Source organism: Scyliorhinus canicula, chromosome 4 (assembly GCF_902713615.1).
Source record: "Scyliorhinus canicula chromosome 4, sScyCan1.1, whole genome shotgun sequence".
Taxonomy (NCBI): domain Eukaryota; kingdom Metazoa; phylum Chordata; class Chondrichthyes; order Carcharhiniformes; family Scyliorhinidae; genus Scyliorhinus; species Scyliorhinus canicula.
In genome coordinates, this window is record NC_052149.1 from 5,682,533 (window position 1) to 5,706,753 (window position 24,221).

The 24,221-nt window shown below is 45.3% G+C and overlaps 1 protein-coding gene across 1 annotated transcript in view; it reads left to right on the top strand.

Annotated features, from left to right (window-relative positions):
- LOC119964322 (rho GTPase-activating protein SYDE2-like) overlaps window positions 1–24,221 on the top strand; it is a 121,924-nt gene that overhangs the window by 10,168 nt on the left and 87,535 nt on the right. Inside the window, exon 2 of the mRNA XM_038793624.1 lies at window positions 3,886–4,584. Coding sequence (XP_038649552.1) covers window positions 3,886–4,584 — 699 coding nt within the window. The remainder of the gene's footprint in view (window positions 1–3,885; window positions 4,585–24,221) is intronic.

Below are 24,221 nucleotides of genomic sequence, written 5' to 3' on the forward strand. Positions count from 1 at the left end.
CTCTTACATCTTCTCTAAACCTTGCCCCTCGCACCTTAAACCTATGCCCCCTAGTCATTGACCCCTCTACCCTGGGGAAAAGCCTCTGACGATCCACTCTGTCTATGCCCCTCATAATTTTGTAGACCTCTATCAGGTCGCCCCTCAACCTCCGTCGTTCCAGTGAGAACAAACCGAGTTTATTCAACTGCTCCTCATAGCTAATGCCCTCCATACCAGGCAACATCCTGGTAAATCTCTTCTGCACCCTCTCTAAAGCTTCCAGACCCTTCTGGTAGTGTGGCGACCAGAATTTAACACTCTACTCCAAATGTGGCCTAACTAAGGTTCTGTACAGCTGTAACATGACTTGCCAATTTTTATACTCAAATGCCCCGGCCAATGAAGGCAAGCATGCTGTATGCCTTCTTGACTACCTTCTCCACCTGTGTTGCCCCTTTGAGTGACCTGTGGACCTGTACACCTAGATCTCGTTGACTATCAATACTCTTGAGGGTTCTACCATTCACTGTATATTCCCTACCTGCATTAGACCTTCCAAAATGCATTACCTCACATTTGTCCGGATTAAACTCCATCTGCCATCTCTCTGCCCAAGTCTCCAAACGATCTAAATCCTGCTGTATCCTCTGACAGTCCTCATCGCTATCTGCAATTCCACCAACCTTTGTGTCGTCTGCAAACTTACTAAACCAACATTACTGAACCAACATAGTATTTCATAGGCATAAATAATTGGACCGTAAGTTCAGAGCTCCTCTGTGTTGGATTTGGGAGTTTCCCTTAAGATCCGCTGGGGGATAAAGCTTTGCATGGCAATTACCCAAAGTGCAAACTTTCTCTGGGACAATTGCTCTGTGTTGAAAACGATCTGAAAATGTGATTCAAATCGCAAACTTTGGATGGCTCTGGCAGCATACCACCAATCATTACACAGAAAATGTTAGCGTGGTTTCCCCCCTCCCCCCACCTCCAACCTGCTTACTCCCCCTGATCGCCCCTATAGACCCAAACCACCTGCTTCTGATGACCCAAATCCTATCCACGTACCTCAGCCATTACTTCTTCCTGATCTGTCAATTTCACTGGACTCTTTAATTTGCCTGCGTTACGCAGAGAGTGCAGTAAAAAAATGTGACGTGGCCTCAATGTATCCACCGGAGCTGCACTGCGCTGGAGCTGACGACGGGGTCTTTCGAGTCGGGCCCCAAGCAGCTCCGGAGATCGGAAGTGTCAGTGTAATTGATGCTAGTGGGTATATGTGTATTAATTTCTCTTAATTCCTATGGGCCATCAGTTATGGCCCACCATGACTTGCATGAAGGTATGAGTGGGTCCCATTCTCACTTGATGACTTCAGTACAAAATTCAAGGCTGACACCAATGAAATGAAATGAAAAAATGATTGAAAATCGCTTATTTTCACGAGTAGGCTTCAAATGAAGTTACTGTGAAAAGCCCCTAGTCGCCACATTCCGGCGCCTGTTCGGGGAGGCTGTTACGGGAATCGAACCGTGCTGCTGGCCTGCTTGGTCTGCTTTCAAAGCCAGCGATTTAGCCCTGTGCTAAACAGCCCCTAAACAGTCCCAATACAGTACTGAGTGAGATTGCACTGTTGGAGGGAGTTGTCTTTCGGATGAGAACACAACACAAGACATAGTAGGAGTAGACATTATGGCTAGCCAAGCCTACTTTACCATTTAACATGTCATAGCTGATCTTGGGCTTGAGCTGCACTTCCCTGCCCATTCCTCCATATCCCTCGGTCCCTGAGATCAAAAATCTGCCTTTCCCAGTGTTTACTGTGTTTGATGATGGAGCATCCACAACTGTCTGGAGTAGAAATCCAGGTTTACAACCATTTTGAGTGAAGTAATTTCCCCTCATCCTAGTCCTAACTGATCGGCACCTTATCCTGAGATTGTGCCCCCACTGTGCGTCTCCGATTCCCCAACCAGCAGAAACAATTGCTCAGTGCCTACCCTATCAAGCTCCTTCAGAATCTTGTATGTTTCAAGGAGATCACCTTTTATTATTCTAAATAATGAGATGTTAAGCCTACAGTCTGTTGGTCCTCTCAGGTGGGTGCAAAAGACACAATTTAGGGATGAGCAGGGGAGTCAGCTGGCCAATGTTTATCCCTCAGTCAACATCACCAGATCAGGTTACTGTGGAGCTTGTGTGTAAATTGGCTGCCACAGTTTCTACATTACAGCTACTGACTGAAATACTCTTGGAAAAAAGTACTCGATTGGCTACAAAGTGCTTTGAGACATCCAGTGGTCCTGACAGGTGCTTTTATAAATGTGCCATTTTTTTTGAGGTCCAAGTCTTGGAGGCCGAAAGTAGAACTCAGTAAGAAGTCTTACAACACCAGGTTAAAGTCCAACATATTTGTTTCAAACACTAGCTTTCGGAGCACTGCTCCTTCCTCGGGATCATTCACCTGAGGAAGGAGCAGTGCTCCGAAAGCCAGTGTTTGAAACAAACATGTAGGACTTTAACCTGGTGTTATAAGACTTCTTACTGTGCTCACCCCAGTCCAACGCCGGCATCTCCACATCATAAAGTAGAACTGTTTGAGCATTTAAATAGTTTTTATAAGTTTGTCTAAATTCAAAGTGGACTAGTTGATTTGGAGTAGCAAGAACTTGGATTATTGACAAATGTTTAGTGTTATACAACTTGGTTGTTTCATTGTTGGTGGGTTCAGACATGCATGTGAATGGAAAAACAAGCCATCCCTAATGAGCTGCCATGCAACTTTCTTCAAGATATTGTTTCCAATTGAAAAGTGGTTTAGTTGTGGGTTAATTTCTCGAGCAAGTATGTGTTTAGTGAAGTGCACCTGATAAAATCAGCATTGGGAAAGAATTGAGAACTAGTTGAATCTGTTATCTGAAATCTGTTGGAATGTAGCGCAAGTACAAACGTGCTGATTATTTGTAGTCCCTTAAAAGTAGTAATATACCAAGTGTTGCAGGGCTTGCGTGTTTTGTGACCACTGCATTCCTGTGAAAGTATTTGCCTGGAAGGCAGTACGTGGTATAGCAAGCACTACTGCAAAGTCTGGAAGTAAACACATCTTTGTCAATGTGACGTGGTTATGTTTACACCTAGAACAACATGGCAGTCCTGAGTTGCCTGTTTTGCCAGGTGGAAGTGGACATATTATTTTCATGTTAAATTGCAGTGTTTTAGCCCAAATATTGGCGATCTTGGAGTGCTTGTTCCAAATGCAAAGTGTGTCCATGCAGAGTTAAACGGTACTTTACTGAGGCCAGATAAAGCACTGGGCCAGATTTACAGGACATAGGAAATACCAATTGGTTACCCTTTTTAAACTATTTTAGGCCTACTACTATTTCTTATTGCTCTCCGGACAAGATTTGGCCACTTGAATTATTTGTGGAATAACGCCAGCTTTCATATTTCACATAGTGGATATATACCTAGGATTTTACAAAACATCCATCTCCACTCTGGAAACTGTAATTAAAATCTGCCGGTGGTGCACATTGTGTTTACAAATCCAAGGACTTGCAAGAATTATAGCGAAATTGAAGTGTGAACTTCTGCAAGTTTTTTTAAGTATGCAACAATTATAAAGATGAATATTTTTGAATGCAATTGAAGCCTGTAACTATTGGCAAATCTAATTCCATACAGTACATACACACTTGCGTTGTAATGAAGAACTGTTTAATTTCAGTAAACTCTGGATTGCAGAGTTTGGAATGCTATCTATTTTAAGAGGTGCAATAGAACTTTATCTGGACGTGTCTTTCCTATTTTGCATGTTTGTTTAAACATTCCAACTGTTTTCACCTAAACTGATTTTGTTTCTTTTTTTTTTCCCTTTTCCCCCCTCACCCCTCAATAAAGACCTGATTGAAAATGTTCATACTTCTTCAGTTAACAAGAGAGAATTGAAAGCCAATGAAGCTAATGAACTCAATGACTGCAGGCCACACATAAACAACATTACGGTGTCCAAAAAAAGGAACTGGCTGCAGCAAAGTACTCTGAACCCTTATTTGAATGAAGAGACCAATGCTCCCGGAACAGTAGAGCTCACAAATTATGCAAGTGGCCCAAACGCCTTACAAGAAAGCGGGCAGCAGCCTGCAGATCCACCAAGAGAGCATATCCGACAAAATGACCCAAAACAAACTGCAGAGAATACTCTGGATCATAGTGAAGAAAATGATGCAGATGATGAGGGGGAAATATGGTACAATCCCATCCCAGAAGATGATGAAGTCGATCTACCCCAAGTTCAATCCCCTCCCAGAACTTCTGTGGTTAGAATTGATAATTCAAGCATCAGTTTGCATGCGAAGCAATGTTCATTGCCTGCTGGTGACTTGATTAAGGGACCAATGACTGTGGTGACCTCTTCAAGTTGCTCTGAAAGTGTGAAGGAAGCCCTGGTAGCTCCAGCAATTGATGTGAATCAGGGAAATTCTGTGCATTCTGCCAATTCCACGGACAGTGGGCAGTTGCAGAGGCAAATCTGTGAATGCAAGTTTCGGAGTGGGGCGAGTGTGGAGGAGGTCTGTGTCCACAGACCTCTAACTTCAGGTAAGCTGTTTGTATTGCATAATGGGAAACCATTGCCCTGCAAAGATTATGCAGATTCTTTAATATTATCAAAGCACCCATTGGAATTTACTGTCTCACTTATTCTCAAATTTTCTAGAACGTCAGGAGTTAAATTATACTTCATGTAGATTTGAAGTACTTTTTCGGCATTGTAAACATTTAGTTTGTACATAATTGAGCCTGGGAGGAGGGATATAGCTTGCCCTTGTATGTCATTAAATTCTTCCCTGCTTCATGAGACAGAGTGCTAACCCCGTAGGAGTAACTATTATTTGCTAATGTAGCAATAACATGTTTTACAATAGAGGTATTTGAATAATTTCTTCTTGAAAGCACACAACGTTTTGACCTCAACTACTTTCTGTCGTAATGAATTCCACAGATTCACAACTCTGGGTGAAGAAATTTCTCTTCTCAGTCTAAAAGGTTTACCCCTCATCCTCAAACTGACTCCTATTTCAGGACCCCCCCCCCCCCCCCCCAAAAAAAACACATCGGGTACATTCTTTCTAAATCTACCCTGCCTAACCCTGTTAGAATTTTATAGGTTTCTATGAGATCCCCCCTCACTCTTCTAAACTCCAATGAATATAATCCTAACCGACTTGGTCTCTTCTCGGAAGACAATCCTGTCATCCCAGGAATCGGCCTGGTAAACCTTCGCTGCACTCCTTCCATAGCAAGAATATTGTTCCTCATAAGGACACTAAAGCTGTACCCAGCACTCCAGGTGCACCCCCACCAGTGCCCTACAATTGCAGTAAAACATCCCTATTCCTATACTCCAATCCTCTCGCTATGAAGGCCAACATACCATTTGTCATATTTACTGCCTGCTATACCTGCGCACTTACTTTCAGCGACCAAGGTCTCGTGTGTATCCACCTGTCTCAATTTACATCCATTAAAATGATCTGCTTTCCTATTTTTGCTACTGTAACCTTACATTTAGCCACATTATATTGCATCTGCCACGCATGTGCCCACTCACTCAGCCTCTCAAAATCACACTGAAGCATCTCTGCATCCTCCTCACAGCTCATTGCCCCATCCAACTTTGTATCATCTGCAAATTTGGAGATAAAACATTCAGTTGGGGTCCTAACACGGGTACCTGCGGTACCCCACTAGTCACTGCCTGCCATTTGGAAAAAGACCCATTTGAGGGTGTGTTGCATTTACTACTACGCTTGTATTCCTTTAAATAAAGAAGACTAAGGAGTAATCTAATGGAGAAGTTTAAGATGATTGAAGATTGTATTGGACAGATAGGCGGAGAAGAACTTTCCACTGTTGAGGAAGTCCAGAACAAATGGCAGAAATTAATTCTAGTCCTGACCCTATGCTTGAATTTTTTTTCAAAATGAGTCACAATAGGTCAAACGTGTTGAGCTAATTAAATCCCTTATTTGACACAATCCCTATTCAGCATTTCAATTTGCCATCAAAAAATTAATATAGGTAATAAGCATGACAAAGTAAGGCTCCAAATGCATTGCATTTCTTGTTGTGACCAAGTCAGTCTACATTATTTGCAGGACAGTGTGTTAGCATGTTGTACTTTCACCTTTTGAATCTTGGAATTAAATGCAGCCAATTATTGGTAAAATATAAATAAAATAGATTGGACCATCTCAAACTAATTTACTATTCTTAACATGAAATACTCCTTTCTAGCATTTGGTAACTTAATTTGGAGGTTACACAGGGTTTTTTGTAGAAAACGTCTCTGAGACACTGTCAGGTGAGAACAACTTCAACTTTGCTTCAGGATTGTTTGCTGGCTCTGGTGCCCAAAGTTAACATGTTCCACACCTCCAGTATTTGCTTTAAGCAGAATTAAAAATCCCAAAATGACAGCTTAACGTGCATGGTCTGAAAGGAGAATTGAGGTAGATGATGGGCATTAATCTTATTGCGTGATGGAGCAAGCCTGGTAGACCATATGGTCCTACTCCTTTTTCCTTTGTTTGATGCTCTTGTTTGATGCTCTTGTTTGATGCTCTTGGCTTAATACCCATATTTTAGTTCTAATAAATGCATTCATGCTGTGATGCACTTGTTTATATTGGTGCTTGTACAGCTTTGAAAGTCATTAAAAATCCCAACACTGCCATGCAACCTCAACACAGTGCCTTACAATGAATAAAATCAAAACATAAATTATCTTCAAAATTGTCTCTATAGAAAATAGTGTGTTTTGTATAATCAACTGTTGTTAAACTTTCTTAGGCCTTTAAATTTCCACTGATTTGAAGAGCTGTCTTAGCCAACAGCTCTTTATTGATAGAGATTTTACCTGCTGTGAAGAGAGCTTTCTCCAAGGGTTCTTGCGTGCATGCAGTTCTGATTCTCCCATTCAACACTGCACTTTGTAGTGCTAATTTCCAATTGCTCATCTGCATCATTATTTAAGGTACTATGCACTTCCATCACTTGTGCGATTAATAAATTCTCAAGTTTACTGTGGATGCAATTGTGGTATCATGGGTGATGGTATGTACTTTTTTTCCTGCTTGAATTTAACTACAGAAATCATCCGGGCACATTTGAGATATTGTCCTTGATACAGTTCTGTGGCTGGACTTCCCATACAGCAAAAAATATAAGTATCAATTACATGTGCACCAATTTATTTGAACCAAGGTTAATATGTAGGGGAAGGATAAAGATCATAAATTAAAGCATTGATATCCAGTCGCTGTGATCTAAATATGTTGTCTCCGGTTGTCTTTAAATAGCAGCATATCTTTTTAAAAATACCAGGTTATATTTGAATCTTCTCTGAACTGGGTATTCTTGGGATTAATTTCACATGGGGAAGTCTTTTACCAATTTTATGGAAACATTTTATAATCCTGTTGTGACTACCAAGCAACTCCGAGCATGGATTCAATATCTTCAGAGGCACAGTGTTTATGCACTTCATCCTGGCTGCCATTCTCAAAGGTTTAAACTTTTCTCTCGCTGGCTTTTTAAAATATTTGAATATTTGATCATAGGAACATGCAAACTCATTAGTATTAATACAGCACTAATTTGTTTTTGTCTGCTGTCATTAGTTAGATTTAATTTGACAGATGAGCTGGTATGTTTGTTCGTTGTCAGAGGGCATTGAAATCAGATAACAGGATGTATCTTTTAAAGCAGCCACGCTGAGCACTTGACAGTCATGTGGAAATGATTTTGTATAGCAGTCAAACAGGAAACTAGACATTTTTCAAATTCCATCTAGCCTCCCTGTTGAAATCCGGATTATAAGACATTAGCCAGCTGGGAGGCTGAGGCTTTAAACTTCTATGTAAAAAACATTCTGGTGCTGGAAAGACACTTTTCTGTGTGCACTCCGATGGCATTGGGGCACTGAAGTATGATTAACCTGAAACTACCAGCAGTGGGATTGGATTATGATTGTGCTGATAACCTGTTCAGTGAATCTGGTCCTGGCCTGAATTATCTTTCTGCTGGTTCACCATCATAAAGGCAGTTCAAGTCTGTAGACAAAAACCACGTCCAAAGAAATATGTGTGGTCGCAATGAAAAACGTGTGGGGCTAGAAAAAAAAATTGGCAAAGGAGTTTTATGTTCTTGAGCGGAATTTCCTGTAAAGGGATTCAATAGTGATCTATGAAGTTGTGTACCTAAGCATTTTTCCAAAATTGTTACCAAATGAATTTGAGTAGTTCATCCCCTAGTTACCACAAGGTTTGAAAATGCACCTGGTTTATATTTAATGAAATGTGCAACTGCTGTTTATAAATGAAAAATAAATGTTATTAGTAAGACTCCTGTTGCCAACAGCTGACACTTAATCATAGAAGGAAGTTGTTAGACTTTTTACTGTGACTTTTAGATGCTTTCCATGTTTAATAGAAGCTTTAGCCTTTTATTCCATATCAGCAAAGCACACAAGACTTGGCGGAAAGGGGGTGCATATTTTGATGAAAACAGAAATAAAAAAAAGTTGCATACAAATAATATCGGTCAATCCAACAAGAAGTCATACACCACTTTCCTCCAGCAGCAGTGATATTTACATAGCACCTTTAGTGCAATAAAACATTTTGAAGTGTTTCACAAGGGGATTATGAAGCAAAAATTGGCAGAGGCGCACAAGGTGATATTAGGGCAAATACATAGAACATACAGTGCAGAAGGAGGCCATTCGGTCTATCGAGTCTGCGACGACCCACTTAAACCCTCACTTCCACTCTATCCCCATAACCCACTAAACCCTCCAAACCTTTTTGGACACAAAGGGCAATTTAGCATGGCCAATCCACCTAACCTTGCATGTTTTTGGACTGGTTGATGGTTGGAGGTATGTTTTAAAGAACTTTTTAAGAGGAGAAAAGAGGTGGAAAGGTTTACGTAAGCAATTCCAGAGTTTGGGGCCCAGGCAGCAGAAAGCACAGCCACCTACGGAACAACTTAATTTTGCAATTATTTTTCAATCCAGGGATGTGTGTCTCACTGGCTCAGCCAGCATTTATTGTCCAACTAAGGTAAAGGTGAGCCACATTCTTGAACTGCTGCAGTCTACCTGGTGTAGGTACACCCACTCTGCTGTTAGGGAGGGAGTTCCAGGATTTTGACCCATCGACAGTGAAGGAATGGCGTGGTTTGGAGGGGAGCTTCTAGGTAGTGTTGTTCCCATATGTCTGCTGACCTTGCCCTGGGTAGTAGTGGTCATGGGTTTGGATGGTGCTGAATAATGAATCTTGTAAATGGTACACATTGCTGCTACTGTGCGTTGGTGGTGGAGGGAGTGAATATTTGTGGATGGGGCGTCAATCAAGCACCCAATCCCGGATGGTGTCATGTTTCTTGTGTTATTGGAGCTGATCAGCTTGATCAGCTCACTAGTAGAGTTTCACATTCTTGTCAATCTGGGTAAAGGTGTTACTTCTGAATTTCCTATTTGATTTTTCTGGTGAGCCTTATATTGACGGTTTTTCTTTCCCTCACAAGAGGAAACAGATTTTCTCTGTCTACTCAATAATCTTTAATAGTTTTACCAACTTGTATTAAATATATTAGATCATCAACATGGTAGAACAGTGGTTAGCACTGTTGCTTCACAGCTCCAGGATCCCTGGTTCGATTCCCGGCTTGGGTAACTGTCTGTGTGGAGTCTGCACGTTCTCCCGTGTCTGCGTGCGTTTCCTCCAGGTGCTCCACTTTCCTCCCACTGTCCAAAGATGTGCAGGTTAGGTAAATTGGCCGTGCTAAATTGTCCTGTGTCCGAAAAGATTAGATGGGGTTACGGAGATAGGGTGGAGGTGTGGGCTTAAGTGGGGTGCTCTTTTCTAAGGGCCTGTGCAAATTCAATGGGCTGAATGGCCTCCTTCTGCACTGTAAATTCTATGATTCTATCTCTTGAGCTTCTCCTTTCAAGAGAAAAGAGACCCAGCCAATTAATATTTTCTTAATGGGCATAACCTCACATTGCTGGTATGATCTTTGTAAATCCTTTTTTGTGCATAAACCTGTACTATTTCCGTTTGTGTAATATGGTGATTGGAATTATGCACCGTACTCTCGTGAGGTTTAACCAAGGTTTGATACAGTTTTAATAACATCTCTCTCCAACTTTACCATAGCTTAATTTAGTAAATAACTTGAACAGCGCTCCACATGTTCCGGCTGGAGTTTCAGCTGAAATCTCTGGATCATGGTCACAACCTTCTGGCATATTTCGTTTTTGAAAAGTGAAAAGATTTATTAAATATTTCTGTGCTATTCCTTCCCAATTCATGCCCCCTCCCAACCTGAAACCAGCAAACAGTTAAAATGTGGATTATCAGCTGCCCTCGTGATCCTGGGCTGATAAATAACATAATCCACAGTTGAAATTGGGTATTGAGCTAAAAGTGAAAAAAATGATTTTCAGTTTCAATATTTAAACTATATTATATCCTTGTCCATTGATCTAATGTGGAAATTGTTTGAAGCACAGTAAGGTATAGATGAGGTCTTTGATAGTTAAACGGCTAATTCTAGTGACTACTTTACGGAAGCACTAAACCTATTACATAATCTTTCCACCTGGATATTCTGAGCAGCAAGGGCTCATTTAGTTAACTATTCTCATGTTGGGTAAGGTGATAAGTTAATCAAAATGTTACCAGAAAAAGAATCTGGTCACAAAGCAGACTTGCACCTGGTTGGCACTTTATACAAATTTGTTATCTTTTTTTAGAACATACAGTGCAGAAGGAGGCTATTCGGCCCATCAGGTCTGCACCGCCCCAATTAAGTCCTCATTTCCACCCTATCGCCGTAACCCAATAACCCCATCTAACCTTTTTTTTGGTCACCTAAGGGCAATTTATCATGGCCAGTCCACCTAACCTGCACATCTTTGCACTGTGGGAGGAAACCGGAGCACCCGGAGGAAACCCACGCAGACACGGCGAGAACGTGCAGACTCCGCACAGACAGTGACCCAGCGGGGAATTGAACCTTGGACCCTGATGCTGTGAAACCACAGTGCTAATCACTTGTGCTACCCATCTGCTGTCTTTTTCCTGGTTCGTGGTCACAAGATTTTTTTTCTGCTGTGCAATGTGGTACTAATACAAACTGATGTTTTTTAATAAAACAGTGGTTTGGTCACAAAGTTGGGAAGGATGCAAAGGCTTTAGAGAGGTGTAGCAAAGATTTACAAGGCTGGTTCCAGGGGCTTCAGCACTATTGCTTCACAGTGCCAGGGTCTCTGGTTCAATTCCCAGCTGAGTCCTTGTCTGTGCAGAGTCTACACGTTCTCCCTATATCTGCGTGGGTTTACTCCGGGTGCTCCAGTTTCCTCCCACAAGTCCCGAAAGATGTGCTGTTAGATAATTTGGACATTCTGAATTCTTCCTCTGTGTACCCAAACAGGTGCCGCAATGTGGCGACTAGGGGGCTTTTCACAGTAACTTAATTGCAGTGTTAATGTAAGTGTACTTGTGACAATAAAGATTATTTAAGATTAAACTTCATGGATAGAATGGGCAACAGAGGCCCTCCCTGGGAACAAAAAGTAGAGAGGAGATTTTATGGTGTCAACAGGGCACAAGGGTCAAGAATCAGAGGGCATAGATTTGGACTGCAGTGGTTTAAGAAGTGGCAGCTCACCACCACTTTTTGAAGGACAATTCGGGACGAGCAATAAATCATGGACCAGCCAGCGAAGCCCAAATCCCATGAACAAATATTACAAACAGTCCCACCCCAGTTCTTGATGGCCAAGGAAGGTACATTCGTAACGCAGCAAAGCAAATTGATTTATAAACCATTAAATCCTTCCAGTATATGCTATTAGCAGACAGGAGAGCAAGAGAGAGCGATATTATCGGCTATCATCACTATTCATAACACCAGACCATAACGTGTGAGAACGTGCATGTTGCTACAGTAACTTGGACCTCTTGTGGGGTTGGTTGGCTCAGTTGGCTGGATAACCAGCGTGGATCAGATTGGTGTACACCACCATGGTGTTTGTTCTCTTCTGGCTGTGGCGGGGTTAGGACCCTACCCCTTTGCTCTACTTGTGGTGAATATTGCAGAGCTGTGGGTCGGACCTGTCTTCTGGCAAAGAACCAAAGAAGAGGAGGGTGAGATAGAAGTTTCCTTTGCCTTTTTATTCCATCACTCACCCACCCACCCACTTAACTGCAGCAGAGGCCAGGCGAGGCAAAAATGCTTATTCTTGAACAGAAAAGTAACCGTGGCAACCAACGCTATCGTCCCTGCTCAGGACCATCGGGAATCCCAGTCTGGGTCGCAGTATTAAAGGTCCTGCTAGCGAGCCTCCACCTGCTCAAAACAGGAACTCTTGACTCCACGAACCTTATGGGACGATTAATCTATGTTCCCCTGTGGTCTTTGTGGGGATTACAACACGGGCAGACCCAGTATACTGGTGTGGGCAAATAGCCCGCTAATGCAAAGGAAAAAAATATCCCTGCATTACTTCAACTAACCTCAGCAATTAGGGAGATGCCGAACAACTGCCACTCCAGAGGCAGTGTAGAAACAAGAAGTGGAAAAAGCCGGAAAAGCAAATGGCTGACACATGAGGAGACGAAACTCGGGCCTCGGCAGAGCGAGAAGGACTGATGCAGAACATGGAGCTCTCCTCACCAAGGGGTAATTTGAGGATGTTTCTCTGAAAGGAACTGAGAGAACATAGAGAGGAGACCAAAACCGATATCCAGGCTGCGGTCAGGGTGGCGGATGTGGAAGCTCTGCCGTCCATTCAGGTGGCCCTAGATAAGATGGAGAGGTGATTGGAAACCCAGGAGAGTGCCATTTAAGGAGCTAGTGAAGGCCTCAAACAGACCAGAGCAGTCAGATTATAGCCCTGGAAAAGGAAATATCAAAGTTAGTCACGACACAGGGGAGTCGATCAGGAAAACTATCGAGGCACCAAAACCTATGACTTGGACCACAAAGGCAACGCAAGCAACCAATTTGGCTGGTCCTTGAATAAAATGAATTCCCGGAGTGCAGGGCCTTGCCCACATGGCATACACATAATTAGCAGCCATGTTAGGTGGCCCATGTTAGGTGGCCCCTGAACCTAACGCAGGGGCGCATTCACCAGGTAAATATGGTTGACCCCTCAAGAGGGAGGGGGAGAGGGGGGGGGGAGAGCAGAAATCCTCCAGGGTAGTCATCTGGAACGTCAGAAGACTTCGGGCCCAGGGAAAAGATCCAGAGTCTTCGCCCACCTGAAACGTATGAAAGCCGACATGGTCTTCCTTCAGGAAATGCATCTGAGCGAGAAGGGCCAACTGCGGGTAAGAAGGGCTGGGTGGGAAGACCTAGTATTCCTGCTACGGGATAAGAGCCAGGGGGTAGCCAGACTGCTAAATAAGAGGGCGATATTTACTGTGATGGGGATGGTTACGGACCCAGGGAGACAGTATGTCATGGTCAACGTGTACCCGCCCAACAGGGACGTCACGGAATTAATAAAGACCATGGCGGAAATCCCTGTCATTGACACACACCGACTTATTGTGGGGTGGAACGACGATTTTAACTGTACAGGACCCACGGATGGACAGGTCCAAAACAGGGAAGACCTCCAACATGGTGAAAGAACTCTGCATATTCGTGGTCCAGATGGGGGTCAGTGAACCCATGGCAGTTCACCCACCCATGGGAGAAAGAGTTCCCCTTTCTCTCCCGGGTACACAACGTATACACACTGATTGACTTCTTTGTAGTGGGGATAGTAAGAGCAGAATATTCCACGATTGTAATCTCCGACCACGCACCGCACTATATGGATGTGAGGTGGAGGTGGGCCGTGCCCAACGCCCCCACCCCCCTCAATCCCCCAATGGAGGTTAGACACGGCCCTCCTGGCCGATGAGGCTTTCTGTGAGGAAAATATCACAGGCCATCGACTGGAGTGGGGAGGTCTCGTCATATTCTGGGAGGTGCTGAAGGCTGTGATCAGCGGTGAAATTATTGCTTGCAAAGCACATAGAGATGGAGAAGAGAGGGTGGCTAGGAAATGGCTAGTCGTCCCCATGCTGGAGGTAGACTAGCGATACTCTGAGAATGCCGGTAGCCACAAGGGGAATAGTACAGATTAGACACAACCAGGGCAAACTGGAGCGGAGCTGGAGAAGGTCAATGAGGCATTCGAGATGTTACTAGAGGGTGTAAACCTCCAAGCCCCCAACAGTGGACTTGAGGATGAAACAGTTCCTCGACGGACTGAACATGCCAGTCGTGGGGGCTTGAAGCACCGCTAGAACTGGGAGAAGTCATGGAGAGTATTGACGCCAGGCCCAGTCGCATTCCTGGCAGACTTCTGCAAAATATTTGCGGGAGCACTGGCCCTGTACCTGTGGGAGACACTAGCTGGTGAGGGGCACCCTGCCACCCACGCTTGCACAAGTCTCAATTTTGCTGATACCCAAGAAAGACCGACCCAACAAAATGCGGTTCCTACAGATCCATCTCGCTGCTCAATGTGGACGCAGAAATCCTGGCCAAGATCCTAACCAGGAGACTGGAGAACTGTGTACCAGAGATGGTAGCAGAAGACCAAACTGGCTTTGTCAAGGTTAGACAACAACATCGAACGTCAGGCGCCTGTTGAATGTGATAATGACCCCATCCGGGAAGAGAACACCAGAGGTGATAATCTCCCTGGACGCAGAAAAGGCCTTGAAAAAGTCGAATGAAAGTACCCCATAGAGTTACTGCAGTGGTTCGGGCTTGGAGCAGGGTTCATCGCCTGGATGAAACTCCTGTATAGCGCTCTGATAGCGAGAATACGGAAAAACACCACCAGCTCAAGTGCTTCCAGCTGCACAGAGGCACAAGACGGGGATGCCTATTGTCCCCGCTGCTGTTCATAGAATCATAGAATTTACAGCTCAGAAGGCCATTTGATCCATCGAGTCTGCACTGGCCCTTGGAAGGGGCATCGTACTTCAGCCCACACCTCCACCCTATCCCCTTAACTCCACCTAACCTTTTTGGACATGAAGGGCCAATCCACCTAACCTGCACATCTTTGGACTGTGGGAGGAAACTGGAGCACCGGAGGAAACCTGCGCAGACACTGGGAGAAAATGTAAACACCAAAGATGTTAGTGCAGGGGTGGGCAAACTACGGCCCGCGGGCCGCATGCGGCCCGCCAAAGGTATTTCTGCGGCCCACCAAGTCATTAAAAAAAAAAAAAAAAAAATGTTTTTTTTAAATTTTTTTTTTTTTTTTTTTTTTTAATTTTTTTTTAAAGGTTAATGGGTGGGGGGGCTGTTGGGTTACTTACTGGTATAGGGTGGATACGTTGACTTGAGTAGGGTGATCATTGCTTGGCACAACGTCGAGGGCCGAAGGGCCTGTTCTGTGCTGTACTGTTCTATGTTCTATATGAGGCGCCCACAATCATAACCGGGTGAAGTAATTATTTTACTTAATATACTATGCGGCCCTTTGTGAATTGTGAATTTCTGAATGCGGCCCTTGCACGCAAAAGTTTGCCCACCCCTGTGTTAGTGGCTCGATCGCCCTAGCGCTTGAACCACTAGTGATTGCACTCAGGGCGGTAAGGAATTGGGGGTGAGGGGGAGGGTTAGGGAGGAGAAAACTCGAGGATCCCCCAAAAAGTGCTGCAGAGAACGAGAAGCATGGGGGAAAAGCTCTCCCAAACCTGCAAATCTTACCACTGGGCTGCAACTGTGGAGAGGGTAAAGGGGTGGAAGAAAGAGCCAGATGCCGAGAGGGGGCATATGGGCCCTGGCCATGATGGCACTCCCATCCCCACCGAACAAACACTCAACAAGCCCAGTGATGATGGCAACACTCTGGTCGTGGAACCAACGGCGACAGCACTTCGGACTAACCAAAATGTCCGTTAAGGCCCCCATCCGCAATAACCACAGGTTGACGCGGTCGTCACTGGATGCCACCATCAATAGGTGGAGACATGATGGGGTGCCGCTGACGGTTAGGGACTTCTGCACAGACAACAAACTGACAACACTCGAGGAACTAACAGAGGTTCCAGCTGACCGTGGTTTTGGGGGAAAACAAACTAGGATGTATGCAGGTCAAAAACCTGCATAGGGAAACAGTCGTTGCTGGAGGACCTACTGGATGCGGACATTTGGGAAGGGGAACTGCGGTGACCTGTATGGGCAAGTATTGAGTAAGGCACACAACTGAATGAGACAAGGAAAATGGGAGCACGACTTAGGGTTTGAAATTGGGTGGGGGCTCTGGAGCGAAGCACCGCATGAGGTCAACTCCACCTCCATTTGCACAAGGATAAGCCTAATGCAGCTGAAAGTGGTACACAGAGCTCACTTAACTAGAATCTGAATGAGCAGGTTCTTTGTGGAGGATGAATGTGAATGGTGCCAAGGAGGCCTGGTGAACCACGCCCACATGTTCTGGTCTTGCCCCAGACCTGTCGGGCTTTAGACGCCTTCTTTTGAGGCAATGTTCAAGGTGGCAGCGTTGAAGGTGGAGCTGTGCCCGAGAGTTGCAGTCTTCAGGGTCTCTGAACAGACATATTTAATGAGTAGCATTGACACCTTTGCCTCCCTAATCGCCTGCCGGAGGAGAATTCTGCTCGGCTGTCAATCACCACGCAAAGCTGCAGACTGGCTGTCCAACCTATCGGAAGTTCTCCAGATGGAGAAAATCAAATTTGGCATCTGGGTTTCAGAAGAAGGCTTCCACAAAACGTGAGAGCCGTTCACTCAGTTGTTCCAAGACCTCAACAGCCAGTAAACCAGAGGGAGCTGAAAGTCACGACGCAACAACAAATGCCAATGAAAGGGAGGGGTGGGGGGATAACAAAGAAACATGGAGCCAACCAGGCTCCGCAAACAACAAAATATATGGTGCCACGCCAACCAAACAGGAACAAGACATAGGAGCTGAAGAGGGCACAGCAGACAATTAGAAGGGGAGGGGGGTGAAGAAAAGAGAGAGAGGAAGGTTGGGGACCCGGCTGGGAATAAGCAGCCACTGGAGAGCGCAAAACAAGAAAACAATTACAGAAATGAAGGTCGAGAAATTAGTACTTTTTCAGTTGTCTCTATGTTTAATGAGCGATCAATTGTGTTCCTAGTTGAGTGGAACAGACTGCTGATTCCTGCTTGGTTTTCCTGTCATAGGAAAATAGTGGATTAAAGCTTTTTCAAATTTGACCTGATCAAAGGTAATTTATTTCAAAAACTTAATTGCCAGTGCAGAAATAATGTGGAGTTGGTTAATTTGGACTGTATGCAGATCCTAAAAAGCTTCAAGTTTCATAGCTTATCGCTATGTAGAAACCGTTGACACTGAAACCATTTAAGGCTACTGCAGCCAATTCCATTAGTGACATCTATTTAGTGACGTAGAAGCGCGGTGTACTGTACTGAGTCTCGGAGGACCACCTCCTGGACTGCGGTCTTTCAATTAATAATTCTGATACAGATAGGTGAGTCATTAGGGCAAATGTAGTTATTTTTACAAACTAAAATATGAGCATAGTAAAAGTTTGTTTTTTAAAAATGTGCATTTTTTAAACTTTAAGAAATCCTACTTAATATTAATGCATTTTTTAATCTGTGAAGAGTGCAGGAAGGTATGACAGTAGCAGCACCAGGCAGACCTAAAAGTGAGACGTCAATCTGGTAGAGCTACAGCACAAGACAACTTGCGTGGCAAACAGCATAAGTAGAAAGTGATGGAAAGAGTTCAGTGATTCTACTACTAATGGATTAGATCTAAGTCCTGCTACATTCAGCTGTGAATGATAGTGGACAATTGAACAATTTGCTGGAGGAGGTGGCTCCACAAATATCCCCAACCTCCATGATGGGAGAAAGGCCTGCACATGTGCAAAAGATGAGATTTGAAGCATTTGTGACAATCTTCAGCCAGCTGTGCTAATTGGGTGATCCATTTGGCCCCTACAGAAGTCTCCAGCATCACAGAAATCAGTCCAAATCCCTCCACGATATCAAGAAATGGCTGCAGATACTGGATACTGCATTGGTTATGGGCTCTGACAATAGCACAGAAGTCTTGTGCTCTAGAAATAGCTGTGCGCCTAGCGGATACTTTCCAGTACAGCTACAATACTGGCATCTACCCGCCAATGTGGAAAATTGCTCGGGTATGTTCTGTGTTCACAAAGCAGGACAAATCCAACCTGTCCAATTACTGCTCCATCAGTCTACTTCCGGTAACGAGGTGGAAGGGATGATCAATGCTATAATATGGCACTTACTTTGCAAAAAACCTGCTGACTGACCCTCAATTTGGATTCCAACAGAGCCACTCCACTTCTGACCTCCTTGCAACCTTGATTCAAACATGGACAAAAGTGTTTAACTCCAGAGCTGAGAGTGACTACCCTTGACATTAAGTTCACATTTGAGGGAGTATGGCATCAGGAAGTCTCAGCAAAACTCCAGTCAATGGTATCACGAGGAAAGGTCTGTACTGGTTGGTGCCATACCTAGCACAAAGGAAGGTAATTGTGGTTGTTGGTCAGTTATCTCAGATCAGGACATCACTGCAAAGAGTTCCTCAGGGTAGTGTCCTAGGCCCAACCATGTTCAGCTGCTTCATCAGTGACCAACACTGCATGAGGTCAGTACTGGGGATGTTCCCCGATGGTGATTCCACAATGTTTAGCGCTATTTATGATGACCCAGATATAGCTACTTAAGTAGTCTATGTCGTAATGCAGCTGGACCTGGACAATATCCAGGCTTGGGCTGACAAGTAGCAAGTAACATTCACACCATGCAAGTGCCAAGCGCTGTCCATCTCTGACAAGAGGAAATCTAACCATCGCCTCTTCACATTCAATGGTATTACCATCACTGAATCCCCCAGTATCAATGTTCTGGAGACTGCCATTGACTAGAAACTGAACTGGACTAGCCATATAAATACTGTGGCTACAAGAGTAGGTGAGGGGCTAGGAACCTGCACTGAGTACCTTGACTCCTGACTCCCAAAGCCTGTCTACTATGCAGACGCTGCGACAACCGATGAACGGACATCGCGCGATAATCACCAGGCAGAAATGTTCCCTTCCAATCGGGGAACAGTAGTAGTCAAGGGCATTCAGTCTTTGACCTTCGGGTAAGCGTTCTCCAAGGTGGCCTTCAGGACGTGCGACATTGCAGAATCGCCAAGCAGAAATTGATCGCCAAGTTCCACACGCATGAGCACGGCCACAACCAGAACCTTGGATTCATGTCTCACTACATGTCCCCCACCATCTGGCCTGGGCTTGCAAAATCCTACCAACTGTCCTGACTTGAGACGATTCACACCTCTATAACCTGTGATTATCATAGAATTAGACTTTCATAGAATTTACAGTGCAGAAGGAGGCCATCGAGCCTGCACCGGCTCTACGAAAGAATGCCTTGCTCAAGTCCCCGCCTCCATCCTACCCCTGTAACCCAGTAACCGTACCTTATCTTTTCGGACACTTGAGGGCAATTTATTATGACCAATCCACCTAACCTGCACATCTTTGGACTGTGGGAGGAAACCAGAGCACCTGGAAGAAACCCACGCAGACATGGGGAGAACGTACAGGCTCCACACACTGACTCAAACTGGGAATCGAACCTGGGGTCCTGGAGCTGTGAAGCAACTGTGATAACCACTGTGTCCGCACTACTACCACAACATTCAGTCCCTTCATCACCAAGGTATCTCTGTTTATTCGCACTGTCTGGACCTGTACAAGCTTAATTACCTACAAAGACTCGCATTCAAAGTATCATCTTGCACCATTTACTTTGTCTACATATGTGTTTGTGAACCTGCCTCTTCACTCACCTGATGAAGGAGCTACGCTTCGAAAGTTCGTGATTCCAAATAAACCTGTTCGACTTGAACCTGATGTTGTAAGACTTCTTACCATGCCTGCCCGAGTCCAACGCCGGCATCTCCACATCACACATTTACGAGACACAAGTGAAGAGTGTGGTGGAATACACATGACTTGCCTGGATGAGTGCAGCGCCAACAGAACTCTAAGCCCGCCAGGACAAAGCTGATTAGTACCCCATCCACAAACATTCACTCCCCCTATCACCAAATTACCATCTGTTTGATGCACTTCAGGAACTCACCAAGGATCCTTCGACAGCACCTTCTAAACCAGTGGCCAATATCCTCTCTGAGTTAGGGGCACTAGACACATGGAATACCACCACCTGGAAGTTCCCCTCCAAGCCACTCACTTTCAACTTGGAAATATGTTGCTGTTCCTTCGCTGTTGCTGGGTCAAAATCCTGGAACTCCCTCCCTGACAGCACTGTGGGTGTGTTCCAGAAGGCAGCTCGCCACCTTCCTTTTGAGGGAAATTATGGGCAATAATCACTGGCCTAGCCAGTGACACAACGTTGCACAAATGAATAAATAGAAAAAAGATTCGGGGACCAATTGGTACAAACAGATTTAGAAACGGAGTACATGGAGATGCATGTCTCATGCCCTACACCTGAATGACTAACTAGGTGCTTCACGGCGCCAGGGACCCAGATTAGATTCCCGGCTTGGGTCCCGGTCTGTGTGGAATCTGCACGTTCTGTGTGGGTTTCCACCGGGTGCTCCGATTTCCTTCCACAAGTCCCGAAAGACATGCGGTGAATTGGAAATTCTGAATCCTTCCTCGGTGTACCTGAACAGGCGCTAGTGTAATAAAACAGCAAGTGAAGAGGAGACCAAGATCGCTCCACTGCTAGCATCACCCCAGCCTTGGAGGAAGTGAGCGAGACTGTATGATAGAGAGGTGGCTGAAGGGGAAGTGGCATGCTGGTACAGTGGTTAGCACTGCTGCCTCACCGCTCCAGGGTCCTGGGTTCAATTCCAACCTCAGGTGACTGTGTGGAGCTTGCACGTTCTCCCCGTGTCTGCGTGGGTTTCCTCTGGGTGCTCTGGTTTCCTCCCACAGTGCAAAGATGTGCAGGTTAGGTGGATTGGCCATGCTAAATTGTCCCTTAGTATCCAAAAGGTTAGATGGAGTTACTGGGTTACGGGGATAGGTTGAGGTGTGGGCTTAAATAGGGTGCTACTTCCAAGGGCTGGTGCAGACTCGATGGGCCAAATGGCCTCCTTCTGCAGTGTCAATTCTATGGTTCTATGACCTGGGTCAGGATGAATGATCGGTAAAGGGTCAGAGATATTTTGTCAGGAGAGGGCATTGGCCAGTATTACAATCCCAGACCAGACGCCAACAGTATCTCGGATACGAGACCGAAACCCCAATGTTTGAGTTTATTTTAAGACCCTGCAGGAAAAAATGATTCGCTACAGGACTGCTTGCATGAAAAAAAAGACTTTGGTGTTTCCGAAACAAAACCTTTATTATAAATACAATATTAAATTTTCAACTTCACACCCAGAAAAGAACAGTTTACAATTGCTCCTTAATGCAATGCAATATCCCATTAAACATCAAGAAAATAAACACACAGCTCTTAATCCATTTTAAAATTACCAGGGCATAGAGTAACACTTGGAATATAGAACTGATTCTGGCTCTTGTTAGAACCCCTTCAGACTCTGGCTGAATGTCTTCAAAGGGCTGCTTCAACTCTACTGCTTCAGTCTCTTGTCCTCTTGTCTTCAGATAAGAATGCTCTACTTTTAAAAATATTATTACACCCCCCCCCCCCCCCACAGTCCAACTGGGAAAGAAAACTGCCTTTATCTGTGGTCCAACGAACACCAGCATTGTCAGATCAGGCTTTCAAAAGCCTTTCCTCCCTCTCCATCTCCCTCTCCCTCCCCCTCTCCACAGCTTCTCAAACCATGGGCGAAATTCTCCGACCCCACGCAGGGTCGGAGAATTGGCGGGAAGCGGCGTTATTTCCGCTCCCGCAGGTTTTTGAATTCTCCCGCCGGTCATAAACCGGCGTTGTGCAAATCCCGCCGGCAGCCTGTGAAAACAGGATTTCATTTTTTTTAAACTTAAGTAACTTACCTCAAATCTCCGGCCCGGATGGGCCGAAGTCCCGCCACTGGGAGGCCTTCTCCCGCCGCCGAGGTTTAAACCACCTCTGGAACGGCGGGCTCAGCGGCGCGAGCAGGCCCCCGGGGTCCTGGGGGGGCGGGGGGCGATCGGACCCGGGGGGGTGCCCCCACGGAGGCCTGGCCCGCGATCGGGGCCCCCCGCTCACTCCGCGGGGCAGTGCCGTGGGGGCACTCTTTCTCCTTCCGCGCCGCCACGGCCTCCGCCATGGCGGACGCGGAGGAGAACCCCGCATCGCGCATGCGCCGGCAGTGACGTCAGCGGCCAGCTGCCGCTGACGTCACTGCCGGCGCATGCGCTGACCGCCGAAAGCCTTTCGGCCAGCCCCGCTTCCGACTGCGCCGGGTGTTTGCGCCAGTCTTCTGGTGCAAACTGCTCCGGCGCGGGGCTGGCCCCCAAAGGTGGGGAGAATTCCCCACCTTTGGGGAGGCGCGACCCCCGAGTGGTTGGCGCCACTCCCCTACGCCGGCACCCTCCGTCACGCCGGGTAGGGGAGAATCCAGCCCCATGTCTCTGCCTTTCTTGGCTCCACCCAGAATTAACCTCATCTCCCCAAGCTTAAAAAAAAGTTTTCTCTGCCGTTTACAAAAGCACATTAACTCTCCAGGGACCTTGACAATCAAGCTTCCATTAGTCTATACTGCAAACCATGTTCCTTCGTCAGTTTCACCTGCTTTTTTTCCCAGGAAGCAAAGCAAAATCCTTTTTAAACCCATGACCACTGCAGAACAGAATTGTTTTTAAACAAATCCATTCTAACCCCAGGCTTTTAATCCTTAAATTGCTCACTGCATTTATAATCCAGTTTTCCTACAGCTTCCAATCGTCACGTCCAGGATTGGGGATTGTGGGTGGAGGTGGGAAAGGATTGAGATTAATGGCAATTTCCATTAAATATGGGGTCAAAAGGAGCAGGTTCTAATGTGACAAAGTCGTTGCAAGCCGATTGAAAGTCCTGGCTTTATTGAGTGTATCAGTGTAATTTAACCTTTGCGTTGGGTCTCTTACTTTCATATTCAAAGCAACCAATTGCTTATTGCAGGCTTGGGCCCTCGACATCTATTTGAAGCCTACTTGTGACAATAAGCGATTTTCATTTCATTTCATTTCATTTTCATTTCATAAGTCAGTTGGTGCCTGAAAATGGATGCTGCATGGATGAATTTATAGGCCACTGTCTTTAATATTGTTTTGATTGGATAATAAAACTAAGATCTGGCATTGATATACGGGGAGATTTGGGATAACAAATTAATCGTGCGTACTCAATTTCAAAGATTTCTTTCTTCCTTCCACAGCACGGTAGCATGGTGGTTAGCATAAATGCTTCACAGCTCCAGGGTCCCAGGTTCGATTCCCGGCTGGGTCACTGTCTGTGCGGAGTCTGCACGTCCTCCCCGTGTGTGCGTGGGTTTCTTCCGGGTGCTCCGGTTTCCTCTCACAGTCCAAAGATGTGCGGGTTAGGTGGATTGGCCAGGCTAAATTGCCCTTAGTGTCTAAAAAATAAGGCTAATGGGGGTTGTTGGATTACTGGTATAGGGTGGATACGTGGGCTTGAGTAGGGTGATCATTGCTCGGCACAACATCGAGGGCCGAAGGGCCTGTTCTGTGCTGTACTGTTCTATGTTCTATGTTCCTGATCTTCCCTTCTTGCCGTCTGCTGCCCAGCTAAGTATTTTGATCTGCCTCCATACATAATTGGCTGTGCAATTCTACACTATTACAGATAAAGGCCAGTGCAATCAAACAATCTTTTGCTGTATGTTTGCCAAAATTAGATTTGGGGCCATAATTTTTCACTCGTTCTCAAACAGTATACAATAGTACTAGGAGCAATAGTAAAATTGAAATAGTTGTAAATAAGGGAGAAAGCGCTCCACTGACTGGAGTCATACTTAGCAGAAAGGAAGATGGTTTTGGTTTTTGGTGTTCCTCAGGACTGTGTCCTCGATCCAGCTACCTTCAGATGCTTAATTGATGACTTTTCCACTCTCATTACGGTCAGAAGTAGAGATGCTCACTGATATTGCACGGTGTTCAGTACTGTTCACAACTACTTTATACTGAAGCAGACTGTGCCGACATGCAGGAAGACCT